General features: G+C 45.7%; 1 protein-coding gene across 1 annotated transcript in view; it reads right to left on the bottom strand.

Moving 5' to 3' along the window:
• The window catches only part of ERGIC1 (endoplasmic reticulum-golgi intermediate compartment 1), an 80,936-nt gene that overhangs the window by 36,834 nt on the left and 17,706 nt on the right, over positions 1-26,396 (bottom strand). The window contains exons 2-3 of the mRNA XM_028717724.2: positions 18,070-18,131; positions 494-566 (exon numbers count right to left, since the gene is read on the bottom strand). Of these exons, the coding sequence (XP_028573557.1) occupies positions 494-566; positions 18,070-18,131 (135 nt within the window). The remainder of the gene's footprint in view (positions 1-493; positions 567-18,069; positions 18,132-26,396) is intronic.

Genomic DNA, 26,396 nt, shown 5'->3' with positions numbered 1-26,396 from the left:
TTGAGTCCCCCGTTGCTATAGGAAAGCACGTCTTGGTTTAAGAATGCTTTGGTTTAAGAACGGACTTCTGGAACGGATTAAGTTCGTAAACCAAGGTACCACTGTACATTAGAAAAGCCTGCTAGATAAGGTCAATGGCCCATCTAGTCCAGCATCCTGCTCTCACAGTGACTGAACAGATGCCTGTGGGAAACCAGCAACTGGGATTCAAGCACAAGAGCACTCTCCTCTTCTGTGGTTTCCAGCAACTGATACCATCATCGGAGCTTATCCATTCCCTGGATAACCTCAGGCTTACCATGTCAAGTAAGTACTGCTTGTCCCCCGTCAGCAAAAATCTACCTGGACATCATTTTTGCAGCCCGATTCTTGGATGTATGGCAGCCCTACCTTAACACAGTTTTAGATATAACATAACTGCAAACTGAATTATTATTTAACCGATCACTTTTTAACATGAGGGAAATTGCCAACAGCAATAGTTTGTACTTACATTTCAGTGGCTATGAATCCAGTAAGCTCAGACAGGAAGAGAAACAATATGAAGAAACAGCAGCAGACAGAAACTAGAAAAGACACATATGGAGACAAGTTAGTTAATTGTATTGTATTGTATTGTATTGTATTGTATTGTATTGTATTGTATTGTATTGTATTGTACTGTACTGTACTGTACTATACTATACTATACTATACTATACTATACTATACTATACTATACTATACTATACAGTGGTACCACGGGTTAAGTACTTAATTCGTTCCGGAGGTCCGTTCTCAACCTGAAACTATTCTTAACCTGAAGCAGCACTTTAGCTAATGGGGCCTCCCGCTGCCGCCGGGCCGCCGGAGCATGATTTCTGTTCTCATCCTGAAGCAAAGTTCTTTACCCGAGGTACTATTTCTGGGTTAGCGGAGTCTGTAACCTGAAGCGTATGTAACCCGAGGTCCCACTGTATTAGTTGTACCCTGCCCATCTGACTGGGTTGACCCAGCCACTCTGGAAGGCTAATTTAATTTAAACACCCCGGACAGTATTTGACAGTATTTCTACACACACATGTGTATGCACACCTGAACTCCAAAATGACCTATCTACCTATCTATCTAATTTATATCACACCTTTCCTCCAAAACTTGAGGTGGTATACATGGGCTCCCTTCTTCCCCATTATAAATTATCACAACAACCCTGTGAGTTAGGCTAGGCTGAAAGATAGCAATTTAGACGAAAACGTCATGGTGAGAATTATGGCTGAACAGGATATCCTGCCTTACAGATCATCCACTATACTCACTGTGTGATATCCAATTAAGTCATACTCAGGCCACTGATTTTAACAGGTCTGCTATGAGGATGGCTAACACTGGATATCATCCGCTGGCTTCATTATTTCTTTTGCCTTCATCTCTCTCTCTAACGCTTCAACTCAAAAAAAGGGGCAACTTACCAAATTCTTACTGGTGGTGTTTCTGCATTAACATAGGATAAACCACAGATTTTGCCTACATGTTCTCTTCAGGGAAGGCAAGTCTACATGCATTATTGTTCTCATTAGGCCTTCCTAACGATAAGAACAAAACAAAAACTTTTCGTCGTTGTTGGAGCTCTGCTACCCTAGTTTATGGTATCATAATTTTTTTTAAAATTTTTTTTAAAAAAATGTTTTTAATGCTTTTTGTTGCTGCTGCTGTCTAGAACCACCTGCTGTTACTACCTGCTGGAGTCTTTAGAAGAGCAGCAGAGAAACACTGAAAATGGCACTAAATGAGAGAGAAACAGTTTATCTCCCCCCGCCCCCCAGCCCCACACAGGGAAGGGGCAATGTGATTTTTAAGAGGAAAGGAGTCCTTTCCACTTTCTCTCTCACAACTCAAGACATGCTTACTGTTCACATAGTCAGTCTGCCAGGCACCCTCCCTGATTAACAATAGTTTACTGGCTGGCTGTTGAGCTGCCAGGCACCCAAAGGGAGGAAGGTTGTGGCTGCTCTGGCAGTGAAGGAATGCCCAGGGAAGAAAAGGACAATGAAAATAACTAGTTTCCTTGTCCCTGGCTTGGGAAAAGATGGGTCAAGCAGCCCTCCTCAACCAAGAAGCTTTATTTCACCCATTGTCTCTGCAAGCAACTGCTGTTCCATTAGGCTAATTTATCTCTTCATATTTTTTTAGTTGAGAATCTGTACATCACGCCTTCATCAAAACAATTTCAGGATGGCTTGCAATCCCATGTTTCTCAATTTGATCCTTTTACATGGTTTTGGAGTATTTTATGGATTGTGACTTGCCAATATTTTTATTGATTATAATTTGGTAATTCTTTATTGTAACTGTTAAGTGTAAACTGTTTAATTATTGTTCGCTGAGAGACCACAATTCTCTGGTTTTCGGACAGGTTTTGAAATATTATTGGATATCCCTGCCAGAAAGTACTTCACGTTCTTCAAAAGCAGTCTCTAAAAAGCAATAACCTGCCCTGAGGGAGGGAAGCCGCAAGTGTTAAGGGTGTAACTAAAAGGGGCAGGGTTGGTATTTACTGATGAATTAAAGCAAACATTCTCTACATTCTGACTCCATGCTGAATCACCACGGAAAAAGCAGGCAAGAAATGCCACAAAACGATAGACTAATAGTATTGGGAGGAGGGCTTAAGGAGAGGGTGACCCTATTTGTTTGTTCTTCAGTCACGATGACAGGGCATTCCACCATTCAGCCAATCCCCATAGGCAGGGCCTCTTTCTCTAAACTTTGCTCTGTGTATCATCACAGTGCTGTTAGCTTGGCAATGACAGGACAAATCTGGAAAAAAAGAATGGACACAGCCATTTGTCCAAATGAACTATGCCAGGTTTACTTCTAATGATGCCTGCCAAGAAGAAATCTCTCTTACAGAGCTACGGGACAATAAAGAAACTTTCTCCTGCAATATATAGATGTTTACTATGATACATACTGTATTTCAATTTCTATATTTATCTTAAGTTATTGACAGTTTTAACTGAATTTGGATTATTTATAAATGATGTTATAGAAACCACAGCAAATGGGTAATGTCTTATAATTAGGTCCTATTTGTAGACTTTTAAAATTGTGCAGATGACATATATGTGATTTTGTAATTTACACTTAAATTAAAAATATTTAAAAACATCTTTATTAGATGTATATACGGCAAATATTTAAATATGTATTGAAACCACATACACAATGATACCAACCAAGAGAAGGGGATTAAAACACCTCTAAAGATACAGGTGATTAAAGTCACCTCCTGTCCGTTTGTCACCTGTGCGCAGTTCAGGAATTAAAGATCTGCGTCTAAAGCAAATTCTGATCTTGGGCTCTCAAGACCCACGAAGGGAGCTGAATGGTTAAAGCAGTGTCTCTAAGCACTTTGTCCAACCCTGTCCTGCTGCCATTTGACTTTCTCACAGCAGGGCTCATGCTGGTCACCTCTGCTTGGAAGACTGAAGGAGGACAGAGAGGGAGAGATGGTTGCAGAAAAAGTAAGCACTTTGGCTAACTGTTCTCCCCTCCACCCTTTGTGTTGTCCCTCAGTTCATGTTCATTCTGCTTGGCCTGCAGTCAGAGAAAGAGAAAGCATACCAGCACAACCCCTGGGTGAGTCATGTGTCAGTGGAGGAAGGTGGCTTAGAGGGGGAAACACTGTCTAAATCAATCCACTCCCCCATCCAGTCTTTCCTCCAGGGTTGGTTTCAGGTTAGAAGAACATGGTCATCAAAGAGCCATCTAGCCATGTAATCTGCTTTGCATCAGCAACCAACCCGATGGCTCTGGAAAATTTACAAGGACATGAAGGTAGCAGGCTTCTTCTGTTGTTTATTCCCAGCACCTAGCATTCAGAGATAGAAAAATGGAAGCTCCAATCTGTCACACTTAGTAGCCATGCTGAATAGACCAACTCCCTATGAATTTGTGATGGGATGATAAGCTGCTTGTGTGTAAAATCCAGATCCCTCAGAGTTTGACCAGGTTTTCAAACCTCTGCCTGTGACGGAGCCCCTCCTGCATGGCTGCGTCAATCGCTGGCAGAATCCGAAAGTGGTTGTTTTCGGAAACGCTTCCAACATAAAAGCTCCTTAACGGAAACACGTCTCCTGGCCTCCCTGCGTGACAGTTTCCGGCGAGGAGTGGGTGTCCCTATAGGAGGTCCTGAGACCTCTCCACTGTTTTCGCTGGAACCGTCTCTGAGCCATCCCTCCGACTCACTTTCCCTTGGAGTTACTGCTCGCCCCCTACTGGTTCCCTCTTCAGCTGCAACACCTCTTTCAACCTCATTGAGCCTCTGCACCTCCTGTCCTTCCGATGGCAGTTCCCTGACATCCACCTCCCCTCCAGGGCCCCCTTCACCCCCTCCCGTCCCCTCCCCTTCTGGCTGGGAGGAGGTAAAACCCCTGAAAGAACCTTCCTCATCGTCCGTAGTTTCGAACACTTCCCTCCACTTGCTGCTGTTCCTCGTCTCTTGGTATTCCTCGTCATCAGAGTCCATTCCCTCTTCCAAATCCGACTCCGCGAATCCCTCCATTTCCTCTTCCTCGTCGGTGGTGCCGAAGTATTCCCTCCTAAACCTTTCTACCGGCTGTGGTTTTCTCGGGAATCTTTGGTGGAACGTTTCTGTTAAAACCTCGTCATTGACCTCCCCTGCAGTCACCCAGGTGTTTTCTGACTCCGGTTCCCCTTCCCATGCCACCAAATACTCTACCTGATTTCCCTTCCACCTGGAATCGAGGATTTCCGCTACATGGTTGCTGCGTTCCCTCTCTTCCAAGGCTGGTCCCCTGGTGTGCTCCCCTTCACGTCCCCCCCTGTATGGTGACAGTAACGACCTGTGGAACACTGGGTGCAATTTCATGTGGTTGGGTAACCGGAGTTTGAAAGCCACTGGGTTGACCTGCTGAATGACCTCAAAGGGTCCCAATCTTCTGGGTCTCAACTTCTTACACCCCCCTTTGAACGGCAACCCTTGGGTGGACAGCCACACCTGATCCCCCACCCTTATGGCCTCACCTTCCCTTCTGTTCTTGTCTGCCTGCTCCTTATATTGTGCCTTGGCCCTTTCTAAGTTGAGCTGGAGCTGATGATGGATCGCTTCCATCTCTTCTACAAAATGTTCGGCCGCTGGGACGCTCCATCTCTCCCCTCCATCCCCTGGGAATGCCCTGGGATGACACCCGTAATTAGCCAAAAAGGGGCTCATCCCTGTGGACACATTCTCTGCATTATTGTAGGCAAACTCTGCCAGCGCCAACTTTTCGGCCCAGTCATTCTCTCTGTCATTGACATAACACCTCAGATATTGTTGGAGTATGCCATTTGCTCTCTCCGCCTGCCCGTTGGTTTCAGGGTGCCGGGCAGTGGAAAAATTGACTTCCACGTGCAGCAAGCTCATGAGCTTTCTCCAGAACCTGGAAGTAAATTGTTTGCCGCGGTCTGAGACCACCCTCAATGGAGCCCCGTGCAACCTAAAGATGTGTTCTACAAACAACTTCGCTGTTTCTTCCGCTGTGACAGCATGTGAGCAGGCTATAAAGTGGGCCATTTTGGTTAACAGGTCTACCACAACCATGATGGCTGTTTTCCCTCTGGACTTTGGCAGATCAGTCATAAAATCTATTGCCACTGCTTCCCATGGTTTTTCAGGTGTGGGTAGCGGTTCTAATAACCCTGCCGGCGCCCGCCTCTCCCCTTTGGCTCGCTGGCATTGGTCACACCCTCTCACATATTCCCGCACATCTTCCCTGACCTTGGGCCACCAAAATTCCCTGGTAACCAGCCACATGGTTTTGTGTTGCCCAAAATGCCCTGCTGTGGGGCTATCGTGCAGCTGCTTGAGTACCTTCTCTCTCAAATCTCCTTCAGGTATATATAACGCTCCCTTGTAATACAACGCCCCGTTTTTCTCCTCAAAACCTCCGGGTTTGTATCCCTCCCTCCTGAGACCCCTGAGTTTGTCCTGGGCGTACTCATCATTCTCCGTTCCCTCTACCAGTTCTCTTTGCCCCACCAATGCCGCCCCACACACCCAGCGGTCCTCTGGAATGACATGTCTTCCTTCGGGTGCTCCCTCCCCCTCCAAATATTCAGGTTTCCGTGAGAGAGCGTCCGCCCTAACGTTCTCTGGGCCTGGCACGTAACAAATCTCAAAGTTAAATTTGGAGAACTCCTGAGCCCATCTCAACTGCCGTTGGTTGAGCACTCGTGCCGTTCTCCAATACTCTAGATTCTTGTGGTCAGTGCACACTTGCACCTTATGTTGTGCGCCAATTAGCAGGTGCCTCCATTTCCGGAAGGCCTCATGAATAGCCAGAAGTTCTCGGTCATACACCGTGTAATTCCTCTCGGATTTGTTCAGTTTCCGCGAAAAAAAGGCACACGGTCTCCACTCTGACTCCTCCTTCCCTGGCTGCAGAAGAAGCACCGCCCCTATGGCTCGGTCTGATGCGTCTGTTTCGACCCTCATCTTTTTTTGTAAGTCCACATGCAGAAGTTGCTCCTCCGAGGCGAAGGCCCTTTTCAGTTCCTCAAAGGCTCGCTCCGCCTCCTCAGTCCAAACGAATTTCTTTTTACTGCTGAGACAGTCCGTAATGGGCGCCGTCAGGTGGGCAAAGTTTCGAATGAACTTACGATAAAAGTTCCCAAACCCTAGGAACCTCTGCACATCCTTCTTTGTTTTGGGTGTTTTCCATTCCAGTACTGCCTGGACCTTGCCGGGGTCCATGGCCAATCCCTTGTCGGACAGGCGGTACCCCAGAAACTCCACCTCCTTGGTATGAAACTGACACTTCTCCAGCTTCACCCACAGCCGGTTGGCCTGCAGCCTGCTCAACACTTCTCTGACGTCTCTTACATGCTGCTCCTCATTCTCAGAGTACACCAACACGTCATCTAGGAAGGCCACACAATTCTTGTACAGCAAAGGCCCCAGTACGTGGTTCATAAAAGCTTGGAAGCACGCCGACCCTGCTTGTAATCCAAATGGCATAACTAAATATTCAAATGCCCCTAAAGGGGTGAACATGGTGGTTTTCCATTCATCCCCTTTCCTTATACGTATCAGATTGTACGCCCCCCTTAGGTCCAGCTTTGTAAAAATCTTTCCCTTCCGTACCCTGGTCAAAATGTCATCAATCCTGGGCATTGGAAAGGCCAAAGGTTCTGACACTGCGTTTAACCCCCTGAAGTCACACACCAGTCTCGGCTTATCCGTGTTTTTTTTATCCACAAAAAACACTGGGCTACCTCCCACCGCTCTGGACTCTCTGATGAAACCTCTCTTCAGGTTCTTGTCAATGAACTCCCTTAGCTCCTGCATTTCTCTGTCTGACATGGCGTACAACTTGCCTACAGGAAGCTGTGCCCCAGGGAGTAAATTGATTTGACAGTCAAAGGGTCTATGCGGGGGTAGTTGGTCAGCTTCCTTCTCGCTGAACACGTCGCTGAGATCTGCGTATTGCGGGGGCACCTTCCCTTTATCCATTACTTCCATTCCGGCTAGGGCGACTCTGGCTCCTCCCGGAACCTTCCCCTGCTTGCAGTGTTCTAGGCAATGCGCTGACCCAAAGGAGACCACCCTCTGATGCCAACCCACTAGTGGATCGTGTAGTGCCAGCCAGCTCATCCCCAAAATGATGGGAGCTCCTCCCAAGGTGGCCACATTAAACGCTATCTGTTCAGTGTGCCTTGCCACCCTCATTATCATCGGGACAGTCTGTTGGCTAACTTCTCCTCCCAGCAGTTCTCTGCCATCAATCGTGGTCACCTGCAAGGGGTTACTTAAAGGGATAGTCTGTATCTGATGCTCAGCTGCAAACTCCTTACTCATAAAATTACAGGAGCTGCCTGAATCCAAAAGCGCCTTGATCTGTAGCGGGTGCCCGTTTGGCAACTCTAGAGACACCTCTATCACTAAAGCGGGTCTGGGTGGTTCTGGCGTGGGCACTTTCACTGCTCTTTGGCCTGGCTGCTGTGCCCCGACGGTGGCAGCCAGGCGTTGGCTTTTACTTGCTCCTTGCTCTCCTCCTCTTTTCCCCCAACAGCCCCTGCCATCCCTTGCCACTCCTTTCTCTGTGGGCAGACTCTGGCAAAGTGCCCTGGCTGTTGGCAGAGATAACATTTCTTGGCGCTCTTTCCCTCCTTCTTCCGCCCATCACTGGGATTTGAAACTGCGCACGCCCGCGCTGTTCCAACTTCCATCGGCTCTGCCGGCGGGAAAGGTGGCTCTGGAATGTCCGGAATGCGAAGCTCCCTCCAACGTTCTCCTTTCCCTTCCCGCCTTTCCAAAGCCCTCGCTTCCTGGCGCGCTCCTATGGCCAGCGCGGATTTGGTCAGCTGATCCATAGACTCCGCCCTGGGCCCCCGGGACAGTTCATCTTTCACGGCCGAAGAAAGCCCCTCTTCGAAAAGCATTTGAATGGGTTCCGCCGATAGGTCCCACCCCAATTTATGAATCAACATAGTAAATTCAGTCCAGTACTCTCGAACAGATCGGCTCCCCTGTTTGCAAGCCATTAACTGTCTTCGTACCACTCCCTGCTCAATGTCGCTGGAAAACATCAGATCCATGGCACGAAAAAACTTCCTTGTGTCCTTTAGGATCTCATTATTCACTGCCATCAAGGGTCTAACCCAGTCCTTCGCCCCCGATTCGAGATGGCCAATAACAAAAGCCACTCGCGACTCCTCGTCAGGGAAGTCATCATACTGCAGGTTGAGAGCGTACTGCATTTCAGTTCTAAAGGCATGATAACTTCTGGGGTCCCCCCCAAATTTCTGCACCAACCCCGGTACCTTTCTGGCGAGCGAGGTGGTTTTCTCCTTTCCCTTTTCTGCATCCTGAGCCCTCCTCTCCTCAAGCCTCGCCGTTTGCATGGCAAGCTGGAGCTCCAACGCCCTGTACCTTTCTTCCAGGCTTGGACCTCCTCCAGCTGCTCCTGCTCCTCCGGTTCCGGCTGGTTCACTCATGATGCCTTTGCCTGCACAAGCTGGCTTTCGAAGACTTTCGGATTGCTGTGATGGGATGATAAGCTGCTTGTGTGTAAAATCCAGATCCCTCAGAGTTTGACCAGGTTTTCAAACCTCTGCCTGTGACGGAGCCCCTCCTGCATGGCTGCGTCAATCGCTGGCAGAATCCGAAAGTGGTTGTTTTCGGAAACGCTTCCAACATAAAAGCTCCTTAACGGAAACACGTCTCCTGGCCTCCCTGCGTGACAGTTTCCGGCGAGGAGTGGGTGTCCCTATAGGAGGTCCTGAGACCTCTCCACTGTTTTCGCTGGAACCGTCTCTGAGCCATCCCTCCGACTCACTTTCCCTTGGAGTTACTGCTCGCCCCCTACTGGTTCCCTCTTCAGCTGCAACACCTCTTTCAACCTCATTGAGCCTCTGCACCTCCTGTCCTTCCGATGGCAGTTCCCTGACAGAATTCAATAGGCCTTCCTGGATGCCTGCGGTGTCTCCTCTCTCATTCCTTCCCCCACTGAAATTAGGTTTGAAGTAAGTATTCTGTTGTAGTCAATAGAAGAGGTTGAGGTATGAGGAAAGTTTCTCCAAATGTGACCAGAGACTGAAAAAGGCTGGCAATTCCTATTTTGGGATGACTTCCATGACTATACAAGCCTAAAAACCAGAGTTACTTCTGGCAGTTTCAAATAAATGTGCATTGGAAGTCAAATTTCTTTTCTTTTTTCTTTTTAAATCTTCAGTGTTTACAAACTGCCCAATAACAAAGGTTCTCAGGGTGGTTTTACATGGGAAGAAAAATGAAGCCATAAAATATGAAAATGCAATAAGGAAAAATAATCTAACATACAATAAAACTAGAAACAGAGAATGATCCTTTACACAACAGATCCAAAGAGCACTAAAAATATTTAAGAACAAAAATCCCGGGGAAAGAAAAAGGCCACAATGTACGACAGGCCATGAAATTGTGTTGCTTGGCACCTGTTTTGTTGCTGTTTCTTAACCATACATATCAAGGATTAGGGGCATGATCCAAATCTCCCCTTCTTAGATATACCAAAAGGGCACGTCTGTGAGGGATAGGAAAAGTAGCTGGGGATGGAGGCGGCGGGGGGGGGGGGGAATCCTGCCCAGGAAGGTTCCTTTCGCTCAACTCCAATTCATCCCGGAGTTTACAGTCATACACAACTCCCTGTAAGGCTGATCAACACAGCTGGTCTCAGACAAGAAAAAGGGGTAAATGCCCTGCATTGACCATTCCCTTTCATTTTCTGCATTCTATCATGGCTTTTGCCTGCTCTTTGGAGGTAAAGTCATTGAATCTGGATTACGTCCGTAGTTTATGGTTGATGCGCTCTAGTAGTGTTTTAAAATAATAATTTAAAGTATTTCATTAAAAGATTCCAGGGCAGTGTACAAAAGTATAAATAAAAACTAATTCGGTCATAATATATAATTAAAGGTAAAGGTAAAGGTACCCCTGCCCGTACGGGCCAGTCTTGACAGACTCTAGGGTTGTGCGCCCATCTCACTTAAGAGGCCGGGGGCCAGCGCTGTCCGGAGACACTTCCGGGTCACGTGGCCAGCGTGACAAAGCTGCATCTGGCGAGCCAGCGCAGCACACGGAAACGCCGTTTACCTTCCCGCCAGTAAGCGGTCCCTATTTATCTACTTGCACCCGGGGGTGCTTTCGAACTGCTAGGTTGGCAGGCGCTGGGACCGAGCAATGGGAGCGCACCCCGCCACGGGGATTCGAACCACCGACTTTCTGATTGGCACGTCCTAGGCTCCACAGCGCCACCCGCGTCCCTTATAATTACTTTTTAAATAAATAAAAAAATCAGCAAAAGATGAAAGCAAATAAAATGCTTCAAAACAAAAGGGCAAAAACAGACAAAAATAATCTAAAAGCAACAGTCTTTTCACATTACTCCTGACATTGTTCATCTGCTTTTAGTTTATTGCATTACTTTCACTTGATTTCTTTCTGAGGCTTGATCTGTAGACGTACATCAGAATGCACATCCAGCTGGGGCGGAGGTGGTGGGGGAAGCAGCCACCATCTCAAGCCATGCTGTGCGGGGCTCATGGAAGTTGTAGCCCAAATCTGGAGGACCCCAGGTTGAAGAAGACTGCCTGGGAGGATGCTTGCTTCCATGAACAGAATCCAGAGTTCTGGCAGCTCTTACTTTCTGCTTTCTCTGCCTGTCAATCCTCTGTTCACTGCCTAGAGCTCTAGGGCAAGTTTTCATGCAATGGCCAAACAACGCCCCTCTATCAGATTTTGCCCCTTTCCCCATTCCTGTAATGTAACCTTTTTGATCATCACCCTTGTCTCTCACTTTTTTATGCCAAAACACACCACAAAACTCCAAAGAAACAAGAAATAAGAAAGGATGTTGTCAATAATTCTTTCAAGTCACATAGCAAATACATTTAGAGTCACCTTCCCCAGAATCTGGAATTACACAGAAGGCAAATTCGTAGCCTCAGGAATTGAGTGTCTGAGGGGGAAATCTCTCATTGCTCCTCAAATTATTGCAAGGGAAAGAATTTACTATCAAGGGCCTTTAAAAGGAGCCTCCTGATGTGTGATCAATGTACAATAATTATTACAACCGGAGAAAAGCCATGTCCATAACTTTAGAACTTGTAGTAGTAGGTAAAAAGAGAAAGGAGGACACAATGAGAGTGGGAGATACAAATTAAGGGGCCCTCAAAATAGAGAGATTTAAGAGGAAGAAAAAAGCCAGTTTTATAGTGGCCAACCCACAGTAAAGACACACAAAGGAGGAACAAAAAGGCATAGGGTGACATTCTCCCTAAGACTTCAACTGTATACTGAACTGAATAAAGGGGTTTGTTTTAGGCTGGTTAAAAGCGGAAAAAGCTGTGTTCAAAGCAGCCCAAACTGGTTCATCAGGCTCCTTCTAACTGCCAAAGACCAGAAAGTTCAGATCTCAGATAGGGATGCAAGCCCTCAGGCACAGCAAAGCATGACATGATATAAATGACACAGTCTCTCAAATAAAAAGCTAAGCTAGCACCAAAGGACAGAATCTGTTGAAAGCCATACTATTCTCCCCACTTAATGAATGCCCTTCTTGCACATCTATCTGTTATTCCTCTTCTATATTCAATTCCATCTAAGTCTCTTTTTCCTCACAGTCAAACACCAATGTGTATCACAGTGCCTGCCCCGCCCAATTTTCACTTCCCAAAGCCATCTTACGGCTTTTTCCACCTTCATCTTCACACTATCTCATATTCGGTGGAGGTGGGTGGGGAGAAACTTTTATAATTTTTCTTTTGGCTAGAAGTCATGTTTCCCTTTAAGGAACTAAATGTATCAATGTGCTTGACCCATTCACATGCCCCATTCACAGTGTGGGGGCGTCATCTGTACAGTAAAATGAACACATGGGGGAAAGGGATGCAGGGCAAAAATCTCTTTAAAACAACTGAGCACAGCAAAGTGAAGGGGATGGAGGAAACAGGGTTTTGCTTCCCCTTCCCAGTGTGCCCTTCTTCATGCAAAGACCATACTTCATGTTAGACCATACAACTCTAATCATCCCTGACCACTGGCCTTGATGGCTTGGGCTGATGGGAACTGTAGTCTAAAACGTCTAGAGGGAATCAGGTTGATGAAGGCTGATGTAAAGAATAAATTCACCTCCCACACTTTACATGGGGCAGACATATGGATAAAATTCTAAATAAAATAAATAACGTATTCCATTACTAATACCAGAGTAAAATTATATTGACTTAAAAAACCTTTTTAAAAGACTTAGTTGCATTAAACCTAACTTGGAGACAGATGATAGATAGATATTGCTGAATGTCAGTTCTACAATAAATCAGCTTTATTAGCTGCCACAAGTCCAAAAGGGACAGAGGAGGAAAATCCCATGTTCTTAAAGGGCCATAATTATTGCAAATTTATTTGGGTAATTGATAGTTGAGGGCATTTCCTCTTTTTAAGAACACAGATCACTTAAGAGGCAGCATACCTGCACTTTGTGAAGACAAATCCCCCAAAAGGGGAGAAAAATTCCTCATATACATGAACATTTGTTCCTTCTAGTACAGAACAATAGCTCTAGGAATGGGACATGAGTTCAGATACAGCAGGCAAATAAAACACATACAAAATGAGAGAACGACTGCACAGCTCCCTTTAGTTGGCTGTTTTGCAGATACAAGCGTTATCTACTTCTTTGCGACTGAACGTGCAGTTCCCCCAGCTATGCAACTGCACCATGCTCAGGCACAGGGGCTTAAAAAACTAGAGGCAGATTATATGCAGATAACCACTTCATTGCAACACTTCATTCTACTGCAGGAACAGGCATGCTGCTGTACTCCTACAAGGATTGCAAGGACCAATTCAGGCTGGCTGAACTGAAATCTGCCTACACAATGCTTTATCACAATGTATCACACCCCAGAGATTAGTACACATCATCATCACTGGTGATCCTAAAGGCATTAATGCTTGTTTAGCAGCTTTTCTCTCTCTCTCTCTCTCCACCCTGCTTCTCTGTGGGTGGTTAAACAGCTGTTTAAGGCCATTAGCAGTATACAGTTTCCAAGGGGTGGGGGGGATAGGATGGCAGGGGGAAGAAATTTCTTATCTTCCCCTTCATTAAGAGCCCTTTTTGTATCTGTGTTTATTAGATTATATTTTAATGGGTGAATATGCTCACGAATGCGGGTGGCGCTCTGGGTAAAAGCCTCAGCACCTAGGGCTTGCCGATCGAAAGGTCGGCGGTTCGAATCCCCGCGGCGGGGTGTGCTCCCGTTGCTCAGTCCCAGCGCCTGCCAACCTAGCAGTTCGAAAGCACCCCCGGGTGCAAGTAGATAAATAGGTACCGCTTTATAGCGGGAAGGTAAACGGTGTTCCGTGTGCTGCGCTGGCTTGCCAGATGCAGCTTGTCACGCTGGCCACGTGACCCGGAAGTGTCTCCGGACAGCGCTGGCCCCCGGCCTCTTGAGTGAGATGGGCGCACAACCCCAGAGTCTGTCAAGACTGGCCCGTACGGGCAGGGGTACCTTTACCTTTACCTTTTATGCTCACGAAGGGGAAAAGCAGTTCATCTGAGCTTGTCATTTTGTTAATATGCACTCATGAATATGCACAGGGATATGCATTAAGCAGCAAAGCAGCAGGCTCACTGAATTTCCGTCCTGGGTAGCCGGGTACACAAGATATGGTTTTGTAATGTGGAAAAGTGGCTTTAAAACCACTAAACTTCAAGTGCCTCTAGGCCCAAAGGACAAAGGCAGTTATTCTTCCTACATACAATTCAGAAGAATCAAGAAGGAATTCTGAGCTACTGCTGGACTCAGCATAAAGGGGAACGTTTTCATTGAGAGATACATGCTCATCCCAGAAAAAGTGGGAAAACGTAAGGGCTGTGAGTAGGCCATTTGTCTGGGCAACCAAGTCTGCAAGGGGTGGTGGCTTAGAACATGAATCCAGAGAGATTCTATATGAGTAAATGTTCACTATTGTGGATTAAGAAGCACTGCTGTTTTTTAAGCAGTCACTCTTACTTCCCAGAGAGCCTTTTAGTCTCTGACAAAAAAAAAAAGAAAAATAAAAAGCAAGAGACAAAACAGGGCAGTTTACGTATGATGCAACTGGACCAGGGGAAAGTGTGAGGGGAATTTCTGAGCTGTGTGCACCACTACACTGCTTGCTCGCATTAAATTATAATTTGTTTTAACTACATAAAGGCCATGCTTTATGAACGCTCACTGTGCCAAAATTCACTTACCTGAATGCAACAAATTAGTACCCAATCCTTGCTATATGCACTGGAGATTTCATGAGTAGGAACGCATTAGAAATTTCCCCGTAGAAACCAATGGAAATCGTCAATTCATTATGCGAACGAAAATTGTTGACTCGTCATGCAAACGGTCACCTAGTGAATGATTTCCAGGGATTGCATTGTGTTCGTAAAGTGGGACCTGTGTGTATAGTTCATTATGATGCTCAAACCAGTGCACTATAATGATTAACCTCTGGTATTAAACTGTGAGATTGACAGAGCCACTTTCTGAACTGCTTGCTTCTGTCAATATGTCATATCGCTCATGCCAGTGGGATACTAACTGTCACATGCCAGAGCCCATGTCACTGTATGCTTCATTTCCAAACATGGGCACCTTGGCAGAGTTACACACTGCATTGATCTTGAAGGCATTCGGCAGCTGACACATGCAAGTTACTCTACAACAGAAATGGGCTGTTGGTGCAAATGATTCACTGCTTTGAAAAAATCTTTTAGGAATAGGCTCCCCCCACACCAAACCCCATAAAGTAGTACCTAAACTACTCGGTATCAGTTGTGAAACCTCAAGTATATTTAGGGCTCTCCAGCAATGCTGATTTATGCCACCTTCTTAATGGACAGTTATACAGTTCCTTCAGAACAGGAAGGGAACGTGACTGTAGCTCAGTGGTAGAGCACATGCTCTGCATGCAAAAGATCTCATATTCAACCCCCAGCACCTGCAGGTAGGGTGAGAAAGACCCCTGCCTGAAATCTTGGAGAAATCTGATATCAATGTAGGCGGTGTTTCTCAAGCTTGTGTCCCCGGCTGTTGTTGTACGACAGCTCCCACCATCCCTGATCACTGGTCCTGTTAGCTAGGGCTGATGGAAGTTGTAGTCCAACAGCAGCTGGAGACCCAACCTTGAGAAACACTGATCTAGACAATATTGACCGAGATGAGCCAATGTTATGAATAAGCAGAAGGTAGCTTCCCATGTACTGAAGGCTGAGCCTTTGTGCAAAAAAGGTTTAGCACAAGAAAGTGGCTTTGCCATCTCTGCAGAGCAGAACTCCTACTGCAGAGCTAATGAGAAAGGAACATTTAAGTACTTGACTGGTCAGCTAACTTCTTACGTACATAGCAGATATGCTGGTCTTGCGAACATTGTAAAGGATGAAGAGGACAGGGGTGTGTTTGTAAACATGTAAGGGGACAATCTGTACACTGCTGAGATGCTATGCATCTCCCCTTCACAGACTATGGTGTTACGTTTGATGGAAGCGTCTGCTGTCTAGAGTGATCACACTCTAAAAGGTTCAGATCCTCAAGGATAGTCCCACCTTTCCCAGAATTACCGTATGTCTCAAGCTCAGCTTTGCCTGCCAAGAGCACATAGTTTAAAGTATGGCAGAGCTGGGAGGGATTTGTGGACCATCTACTCTAATCAAGTCTCCACTCCAATCTTTCCAATGAAACAAATATTCTGCATTATCCCTATGTAACCTGCTCCTTTGCTGAATTGCTCTGCTATTTAGGACACCCTTCTGAACAACCCCATTCTCCTCAGAGAGTGAACAACTGCTACCTCTCTTCTTTCAGATGCCCCCTTTCACATATGGTCACGAGCATAGGTCACTCCTTTCCTCAATGGATTAGTCTTTTAGACCCTTAATCATCTTGGTGGCTGTCCTCAAAAGAATCATTTTCCATTTGTCTTTATTTGCCATGACCTGTGCTCCCAAGATTGGAGAGAGTACTCCATAAGTGCTCTCATCTGTGCAGAAGGGAACAGTGAAATTACTTTGCATGAAATAAAAAGGGTTAGCAATCCAAGGTTGAATTAACCACTGCTGACCAACAGTGACTATGGGGCACTGGTTTAGAGTCCTGCAGCCCAGGGGCCCTTAAATGCCAGCACTACATGAGCAACAGCCTCTCCTCTTTCCCCCCTTTTCCTTTTAAACATTTCACAAAACAGTTGCACTCTCGAGGAGTAAAATTCCAGGCAATCATGTTCACTAGTGCTATCTGGCACTCAGGAAAATAAAGGTGGTCAGCGCAACTGTCTTGAACTTTGCACCTGCTCTGTAAAAAAAATGAGAGGAAAACAAAACAGCCAAGATGTTGCAGCAACTATTGTGGCTGCCATCACAGCACCACTGCTGCCAACACTGCAGAAGTCCCTTTTTGGGGTTGGGTTGGTTTGTTGGGGGGGGGGGCTGGGTGCAGAAGTAAACTAGGGATCTGTATGCTCCCTTCCTGTCACCTTAATCAGTTTGGAGGGTCTCACCACAACTAGCACTTATCACGTATAACAGTTCTGGAATTTGTCTTCCTAACCACAGAGTAGACACGTTATGTGAAGTAGTAACTCAAGTAATGTTCTTCTCCTAACCCATATGATACATATGAACAGTTGCAGTGTGGTGAAAGCAGCAATCTAAATTTTAGAGGAGGAAAGGGAGCAGACAGTGACATTCTAACGTAAAATGGCCTGTCACCACTAAATATTTGGTAGACCATCTCATCTTCTGTCAAGTGACTCTTCTATGCTATTTCATATTGCTTCCTTAATGATTCAGCATTACTAAGTTCTAGGGATGTGATTCTGTCTGCATCAGCAAGGATATACAGGGCTAATGAACCCAACTAGGGGAGTAAGTAAACTTGGGGTTCACCTACAGTTAAAGGAAACAGATGTGTAACAGGAAAGCAATAATAGGCATCTAATTACAGGCTTGGCAGGATCAACTCAATGTGTATACTGATACATGCAACATGCTCACTAGCAATGGTGGTGTGAAATTGCATTACTCAGCCAATAATATTTAACCTTGCAAAGAAGGAAGGAGACGAGGTCCCAAGAGAAGAGGGTGTCAGTCCCAAACCATGCAATCTGCTGACAAAGGCTGGGGACAAAAAAGGGACTCTGACTGTCACTTTCTAGCTATAAACAGCAATATGGCTTTTGTTACACAGCCTTTTACCTTGAGTTTAATTTTCTGGGAGGAACTTAGTTGCTTTCACCCCAGCATCCAAAATATTTTCCAAAAGCCACCCAACATGGCACGATTCAGAAGGGTCCCCCAGGTCTGAGACCAATATACTGCCTGGGCGTCCATGCTGGCTCTTCCAGTTATCTTATTGGCCATTCAGTACAAAATCACAGCAAGCTTTTGTGTTACAAACTTGCTGAATTATGGTAATGACCTCTAGAGGGGAAATCATACTGTTTAAATCAAGGAGCAAAAAGGAACCGAGCAGAGATTTGCAAAGGCAAATGCACACACGGATACTTACTAATTGCTCCTGTAAAAGTTGGCTGCGTAAGGTCTTTTGGCACCTTCCTGTAGATGTCAAGCCTGGAAAAACACACATACAAAAATGCTATAAAACAGGTGGAGCATTTCACTATACACAGTTAACAGAGCTGAATGATGCTTAGAATTTTTCCATTAAGTTTTCCAACAACATCATTTTTCATTTTACACCAGAGTGCAAAAAACATCTTTTCACTCAGTTATGTAAGTGAACTAGTTTGTGATTACTACTAGCTAAAGTTTGACGGGAAGGAAACTGAGTGAGGGAGAGGGAGAATTCCTATTCTTTTCCCTATGTCTCACCCTCAACCCTGACTAATTGGAGGAGAGAGACCTGACAATCAATCCCTTTTCCAAGACAGCTCTGGTCTATAGACTGTGTAATAATCTACCACCACCCACCCAGGCAACCCCTATGAAATGTAAGTGTAGCTCTTTGGTTGCTTCCAGGAAGAATTTCAAGCTGAAATGGTAATCAGTGGATGCTATTAGCCTCTACTGTTTTAAATGGGTCTTGTATATTTTCTTGTTCTGCTGTTTTTAGCAGTATTTTATCCATTGCAAGCCACAGAAATTGATCTATAAACATTGTAACAGTATGGCAATAGAATGGACAGCTGGAGATAGCTTACTCAATTCATGTTGGTTCCAAACACAAGATCCCATTTTTAGGTATCAGAAGAGAGCCCTGCACCTGAAAGCACTTCGGTGTGAAGAGTTTAATCAGACTGGAAAAAAGAATCACTTTCTGCCTTCTAGCATGACACAATTGTATGTGTGTGTGGTTCCTTACAAACAGATCACACACACCAGAGAGACACGAGGACTTTACCACCTCAGCAAAGCCTGTAGCATCTGACATTTTCAGAGCTATACATATTCTACAGCCTGATTCATCTTTCCCCTCATTTATAATATTCCTGAACAAAATGGCCCATTTATGGACCCGCAGCTTCCCTGGGAACATCTGGAAAGCACTGTTTACATTCTTTCCACACAGACCACAGCAACAGCAGCATATGATAAAGAGCCCCATAGCAGCTCATGACATCATGGCCTCACAGGCAGAGGAAATAGCTAAACTTCCTGCTCACAGCCCATTAAAACCTCAGCACTGGCGTCGTCTCACTGAAATGACAATAATGCCTTGGCAAACTTGGCAAGGAAGCCAGGAGGAGAAAGAGAGGGGCTTTGGCGTGTAACTAAATAATTGGAAACAGGAAATAGCTCCAGGCTGAAGGCTGTAAAAATAACACTATGTGGATACTATAAAAGGAAGTGTGTTCTTGGAGGGAGAGACAGCCCACTGCAAGATTTTAAAATGTGTTGTCAACATTTCAGGGTTGGGGTGGTTTAATGAGAAGGATGATGTCTTCTCTGGAAATAAGGAAGTTTCTTCTCAGAACTTTTTATTTAAATCATCTTAAATGACTATCATCTGTGGAATGTCACTGGCAGGGCAGTGGAGGGGAAAACAGATTTAAGGGGGCAAAGACATTATGTTACATGTATTAACAGAATTCATATATTTATAAAGCATTTTTTTAAAAAAAATTAAGTTGACCAGTGGTCTATCTACTTATCTTCACAAGATGTTTGCCAGTCAAGACGCTACTGTACTATTTGGGGCCTACATGGCAAATGTGGCAAGCTAGAAACACCTGCCAACTATACAGTGGTACCTCGGGTTAAGTACTTAATTCGTTCCAGAGGTCCGAACTTAACCTGAAACTGTTCTTAACCTGAAGCACCACTTTAGCTAATGGGGCCTCCTGCTGCCGCTGCGCCACCGCTGCACGATTTCTGTTCTTATCCTGAAGCAAAGTTCTTAACCTGAAGCACTATTTCTGCGTTAGCGGAGTCTGTAACCTGAAGCGTATGTAACCTGAAGCGTATGTAACCCGAGGTACCACTGTATAGCAATATACAGTGGTGCCTCGCAAGACGAAATTAATTCATTCCGCAAGTTTTTTCTTCTTGCGAGTTTTTCGTCTTGCGAAGCACGGTTTCCCACAGGAATGCATTGAAAATCAATTAATGCGTTCCTATGGAAACCGACTTCAGACCAGGTCCGGGGACAGTCTGTCCCCCGACCTCTTCTGAAGGCTGGGGGGGGGGGGGGACCAAGGGCTTTTCTTCCCACCCCCAGCATTTTAAAAAAACCCGGGACAGCGGAGGGCTTCTCCGCTGTCCGGGGCGATCTTAAAATGCTGGCGGGCGATTTAAAAGCCCCTGGGAAGGCAGGCAGGGGGCCTCTCCTGGACCTCTTCTGAAGGCGGGCGGGGGGCGAAAGTCTTTGCTCCCCCCGCCTGCCTTCAAAAGCCCTCCGGGACAGCGGAGAAACGCGCCGCCCGGGGCGATTTTAAACCCGCTGTCCCGGTTTTTTTTTAATGCTGCCGGGCGGCAGCGCTGCATTTTAAATGCATTTTAAAAATCGCCCCGGACAGCGGAGAAGTCCCCCACTGTCCCGGGGTTTTAAAAAAACCTCTCCGCCCCCCGCCAGGCTTCGGAGCAGCCTTCCGAAGCCTGGCGCGGGGAGAAGGTCTCTCCACCCCCCCGCCAGGCTTCGGAGCAGCCTTCCGAAGCCTGGCGGCGGGAGGAGGTCCGAAGACAGTGGGGAAGACGCGCTGCGCTTCCCCGCTGTCCCGGAGATTTCCCTATGGGCTTTCGTCTTGCGAAGGAAGCCCATAGGGAAATTCGTTTTGCGAAGCGCCTCCAAAACGGAAAACCCTTTCGTCTAGCGGGTTTTCCGTCTTGCGAGGCGTTCGTCTTGCGGGGCACCACTGTATTTCTCCTTTTCTTTCACCCTTTTCAGTACAACTGCATTATAAACAGCAGTGTTACCATTTGACATTATTTGTCCTGGGGAAAGTGCTCTTCAATTTCCTCTGCATATGACCCCAGGGAGCACCTAAAACCCATTAGAGCAGGAGTGTCTAACCTCTGGCCCTCCAGATGCTGTTGAACTCCAAATCCCATAGTCCTGCTAGTCAGCCATGCTGTTTGGGCTGGAAGCTCACCACTTGGGAGGAAAACCAGCATTGCTATTGAGGAAGAACTGACACCTTGTGCAGGGGCGAATCTGTGACACTCATGGTCAGAGCTGAGAATCAAACTTTTCTAAGTTTCTCATCACTATTCTAACCTAGTGCAACTCTCAAACTTTGCACCAAGGAATACCCATCTGCCACAAAGAAATAAATTCGTGAAATAATTTTGCTGGTTGCTATGAACTCAAAGCAGCCATTCACAGCGGACAGTGCCTGCTGGGAGTCTGCATGACTCATTGCTCTGGCCTTGCCTCCTTCTAATTAGCCTCCACAGAGACCAGGCAACTCTACTAAGTCCCACTATCTGCCTAATCACATCAGATCACGACAGAACTCCCCAATGGAGGCTGCTTTATGCAATGCTGCATGCGTTACTGCTCTGGCTCTGCCACCTTTCAATCAGAAAAAAAATGCCCAGGACAGTGGCTCAGGCAGAAACAAAGGCAATTGATTCCTCTGAAATCAAGTATATCTTAATCTTAAAATCTACCCTTGGCAAGTGCAACAAAAGGTGGCATTGTTGAAAGCTTCCATTCATGGTTCCAGCCAGCCAGATATGCCCTTTTTCCAGGATATGCCATTCCCTTCTGCTTTGACCAGTTTTCAGTTCCCTCACCCCTCCCAACAGTCATCCTACTGTGTCCACTGTTTTTATCCTTTATGGGGCCGTCCGTCCCCCATCTATAGATTTTTTTTGTACTTCTGCAAACCTTGGGGTCAGGTCTGTGCTTGGGCTGCTAGCAAACACCTCAGCTTGCTAAATCTGGTAGAATGCTGCAATGCGATCAGCAACACGCCTCTCAAAGATGTACATGGCCTCCACCTCTTAAGGAAAGTGATGCACAACCTAGGGCATACCTCCACCACAGAGGTAGGAGAGCAACAGAGGCAAGGGTAGCAGCTTTCAGAAACGAAAGGGGCGCAGGTTTGTGCGTATGCCACACAGCCGAAGCATTCTGAGCACAGCCTGCCACTTAATTGCCTCTCAGGGTCGTTTTTCTCTCCATACACAAGTGAATCATTCTGGTGGTGAGTCACTGAAGAGAAATGAAATTCCTTAGCCACCTACACTCCACAAGTTCTCAAACAAAGCTGAGGTGTGTGTTCAGGGGGGTGGACAGGGATGGAGATGGAAAAAAAATTTAACAGATAAATTTACAAAAATGTGCAGTTGTTCGCTGAGCTACAGGAGAGGAAAAGTTTTCACTGCGGTATATTCAGTCTATTAGTTTGAACCACAGGTTTCCTCTACCCACAACCTCAATCACACTGTGTTATATTGCACAAAGCACTCTAGAACTGAGAGTCACTTCAGGTATAAGCAAAATATTGTTAAACACAGAAACCAAACAGATGAAAAAAAGTGAACAAAGAACAAGTTGAATCCACAGCTATTATTTTTTAAACAACCAGGGATAAGAACTGGATGTTTGGATTTGTTCTTTTGTTATTCTTTTTGCATGGAGTGGATGGGCATTGGAAGAAAGTCCCCATTTGTAACAAAGAAGCCTTTCTTCCAGTGCAGATAGCAGGTGTAGAGGCCCAGATCCAGATCAGAATCACAGCAAGAAGCAAATGGTTAACACCCCCCTACTCCCCAGAGTCCTGATATGGTTCATGCTGGCCCCCGGACAGCGCTGGCCCCCGGCCTCTTGAGTGAGATGGGCGCAGAACCCTAGAGTCTGTCAAGACTGGCCCATACGGGCAGGGGTACCTTTACCTTTACTCCCCAGAGTTGGGACGCGGGTGGCGCTGTGGGTAAAAGCCTCAGCGCCTAGGGCTTGCCGATCGAAAGGTCGGCGGTTCGAATCCCCACAGCGGGGTGCGCTCCCGTTGTTCGGTCCCAGCACCTGCCAACCTAGCAGTTCGAAAGCACCCCCGGGTGCAAGTAGATAAATAGGGACCGCTTACTAGCGGGAAGGTAAACGGCGTTTCCGTGTGCGGCTCTGGCTCGCCAGAGCAGCGATGTCACGCTGGCCACGTGACCCGGAAGTGTCTCCGGACAGCGCTGGCCCCCGGCCTCTTGAGTGAGATGGGCGCACAACCCCAGAGTCTGGCAAGACTGGCCCGTACGGGCAGGAGTACCTTTACCTCTACTCCCCAGAGTCCTGATATGGTTCATGAGCCTCCCAATTCTGCTACGTACTTTTTAAAGCTATCTAAACAATGAATGGCACCTCATCTAGTTTGGGCCTTACAGTATGTAAGTCAGAGATGGAATATACAGTCAGAGCAAGGCATATTTCCTCTTCCACAACTGTCCAAGCTAAGGATAAAAATTTCAGGTGTAAATTAGCTGACACCCATTTACAACATGCCCACTTAGGGCTAGTTCTCACATGCAACAGATGAGGAGATAAGCACTATGTTTGGGCAGTAGGAAGTGGGGGAACCAATCAGTCCAATTCTCCTCGCAGGATTACATGCTCCCCCACAGAAAAAACAACAGCAAACTATCCAACACAGAGAACATAGTCATGTCAAGGAGATGACAAGCCTTGAAGCCTTCTCCCTGACAGTTTTCTATCATGTGCAACAAACCAATTTCCACCGCACTGCATTCATGCAACCCACGCCTGCTATTTTCAAGAAGCAGGACAGCAACAAATGACCCATTGAGTTTTCATGCAGTTGCTTTAAGGGGGGCACAGGTGGGTTTTAGGGGGGAGTTAAGTTCAGTGGTACCTTGGGTTAAGTACTTAATTCGTTCCGGAGGTCCGTACTTAACCTGAAACTGTTCTTAACCTGAAGCATCACTTTAGCTAATGGGGCCTCCTGCTGCCGCCGCGTCTGTTCTCATCCTGAAGCAAAGTTCTTAACCTGAAGCACTATTTCTGGGTTAGCGGAGTCTGTAACCTGAAGCATATGTAACCTGAGGTACCACTGTACCTACAAGCTTTGGAATTTTCCCAAATCTGCTGACACCTCTGTTGTTTATAGGTGGTGGGAGGTAGGTATATAAGCATGGGAAGGCAGGAGGCTTCCGTTATGTATAACAGTCTTGAAAATAGTTGCACACGCCATCACTTCGGAGACTCACTCTGCAAGTTAAGTCAATAAATCAGTTATGCAGCAGCATAGTCCACACATCAGTAGAATCGCCAATCGGTTCCAAGCTGAAAACACCAGGAATATGCAACCTACCTAAGCCAAATTAGACAGTGGATATATTTTTATATCTGGGTATACAGACCACATCCTAACAAAAAAGCCCTGTTAAGAGAGTATGGTTGCCTGGCACCAGCAGAAGTAAAAGGCACTTGAGAGGCAGCCTTATCCATTTTCCCCAGTAGATCGCTGCAATCTGCAGGAGAATTTCTCCTGCAACTTCCAAAGGTCTGAAAAGCCTCTTCTGCAGTACCTCACAGCAGGGCTTTTTAGTGTGGCTGCCCTTGTTCTGTGAAACAACATTCCTGCCAAGATATGATGGAAGCCCACTATCTGCCATTTCCAGAAATGGCTGAAGGTATTTTTGTTCAGACAGGCTTTGCCAGCTGGATAAATGGATCTCATGCCCACTTGTCAGGGTTGTAGACTTGTTTTAAATGTGTCTTTTAACTGTTTTTAATCACTTTATATGTAGCTAACCTTCAGACAGTGGTTTAGGAAGTAAATAATAAAATTGATGACGATAATAATAATAGTTACAGATAGGTAGCCGTGTTGGTCTGCCATAGTCAAAACAAAACAAAAATTCCTTCCAGTAGCACCTTAAAGACCAACTAAGTTAGTTCTTGGTATGAGCTTTCGTGTGCATGCACACTTCTTCAGTATCTGAAGAAGTGTGCATGCACATGAAAGCTCATACCAAGAACTAACTTAGTTGGTCTTTAAGGTGCTACTGGAAGGAATTTTTTTTTGTTTTGATAATGATGATGATGATGATGATGATGATGATGATAATAATAATAATAATGGGCAAGCATGGCACTATGAGAGCACGAAGCAGAACTTTATATAAGTGAACAACATCAACTAATTCAAAACATTCTGTTCAGGAAATCTATTCAAATTTGGGGGCAAATACACTGAACCGGTTCTTTACAGGAACCACTGAATGGAACCAGAAGAGAAATACCAATGCTTATGCATTTGAAGGTCATTGCAATCCAATCCAACAAGAATTTTTCAATCCTAGCCTCCAGCCTCAAATATACAGTGGTACCTTGGTTTGCATACATCTTGGTTTGCATACACTTTCATTTACAAACACGTCAAACCAGGAAGTGTGTGTCCCGGTTTGGAACATTTTTTTGAATTACAACCCATATTTTTTAGATTACGAACAAAAAAATTTTGGAGGCTCCATTGGCAAAAGCGCGCCTTGGGTTAAAGCTTGTTTTGATTTACAAATGGACCTCCGGAACGGATTATGGTTATAAACCAAAGTACCACTGTACTGGCTAAAAGAGGGATTGCCCCGCTCCCCGCCTTCTGGCAATTTCTATTACTTAAAGATATTTCATTCACAGGGAGCTGAGAAGTAGGGAAATAGGACTGCTACATTTTCTGAAAAGGCTCACAAAAAGACTACATTTTTTCCACACTGCAAATCCAGTTATGTACCTAGAAAGCAAAATACTGGTGCCCAACATTCCGGGTGTCAATGCATAGTTTAAACTACATACTCCAGAATGCCCAGTAAAGCCACACTAGGAGACTGTTTCGGCCAAAGGATGCATTTCTTGCCAGCACTGGGGTTGGGTATGTGGGGAGGAGGGAGGATATGCACAAACAAGGGGCATACTTTGGTCAATAAGACATCTGAACTGGTTCAGTTTAGGCCCATGTCCACATGACAAATGGAGCTATGTTAACCACAACTGGGTTAAAAAAACAGCTGCCTGGGACAACATTAAACGTGTGTGTAATCTCATCTCACAGAAGATTACACTACATGGTGCCTGAAAGAAGACTGATTTTTAATTTAAAGATGCTTAATTAAAATATACCACACACAATTGAAGATATTAAATTCAAAGAAATTCAATTGAATGAGCAGGAGTCAACGAGACCCCCAACTCTCTGCAGCAGATTTTGGGAGTATGCAAGGGGAGGAAAAGAAGGAGAAGTCTGCTTCTACAAGCAGACCGACATGGTTGAATGTCACTCTGAAAATTGTTTTTTTGTTTAAAAATCTGACAAGTGTTGACAAACGAAATAATTTGCGTTTAACACTGCTTGGTGAATAGTCAATACAACTATTATACATCGTTATTATACATACGTTTATCCTTTAACATAATCACAACTACCT

The sequence above is a fragment of the Podarcis muralis genome, chromosome 2, assembly GCF_964188315.1.
Source record: "Podarcis muralis chromosome 2, rPodMur119.hap1.1, whole genome shotgun sequence".
NCBI lineage: Eukaryota > Metazoa > Chordata > Lepidosauria > Squamata > Lacertidae > Podarcis > Podarcis muralis.
This window is presented reverse-complemented; position numbering and strand designations above follow the sequence as displayed.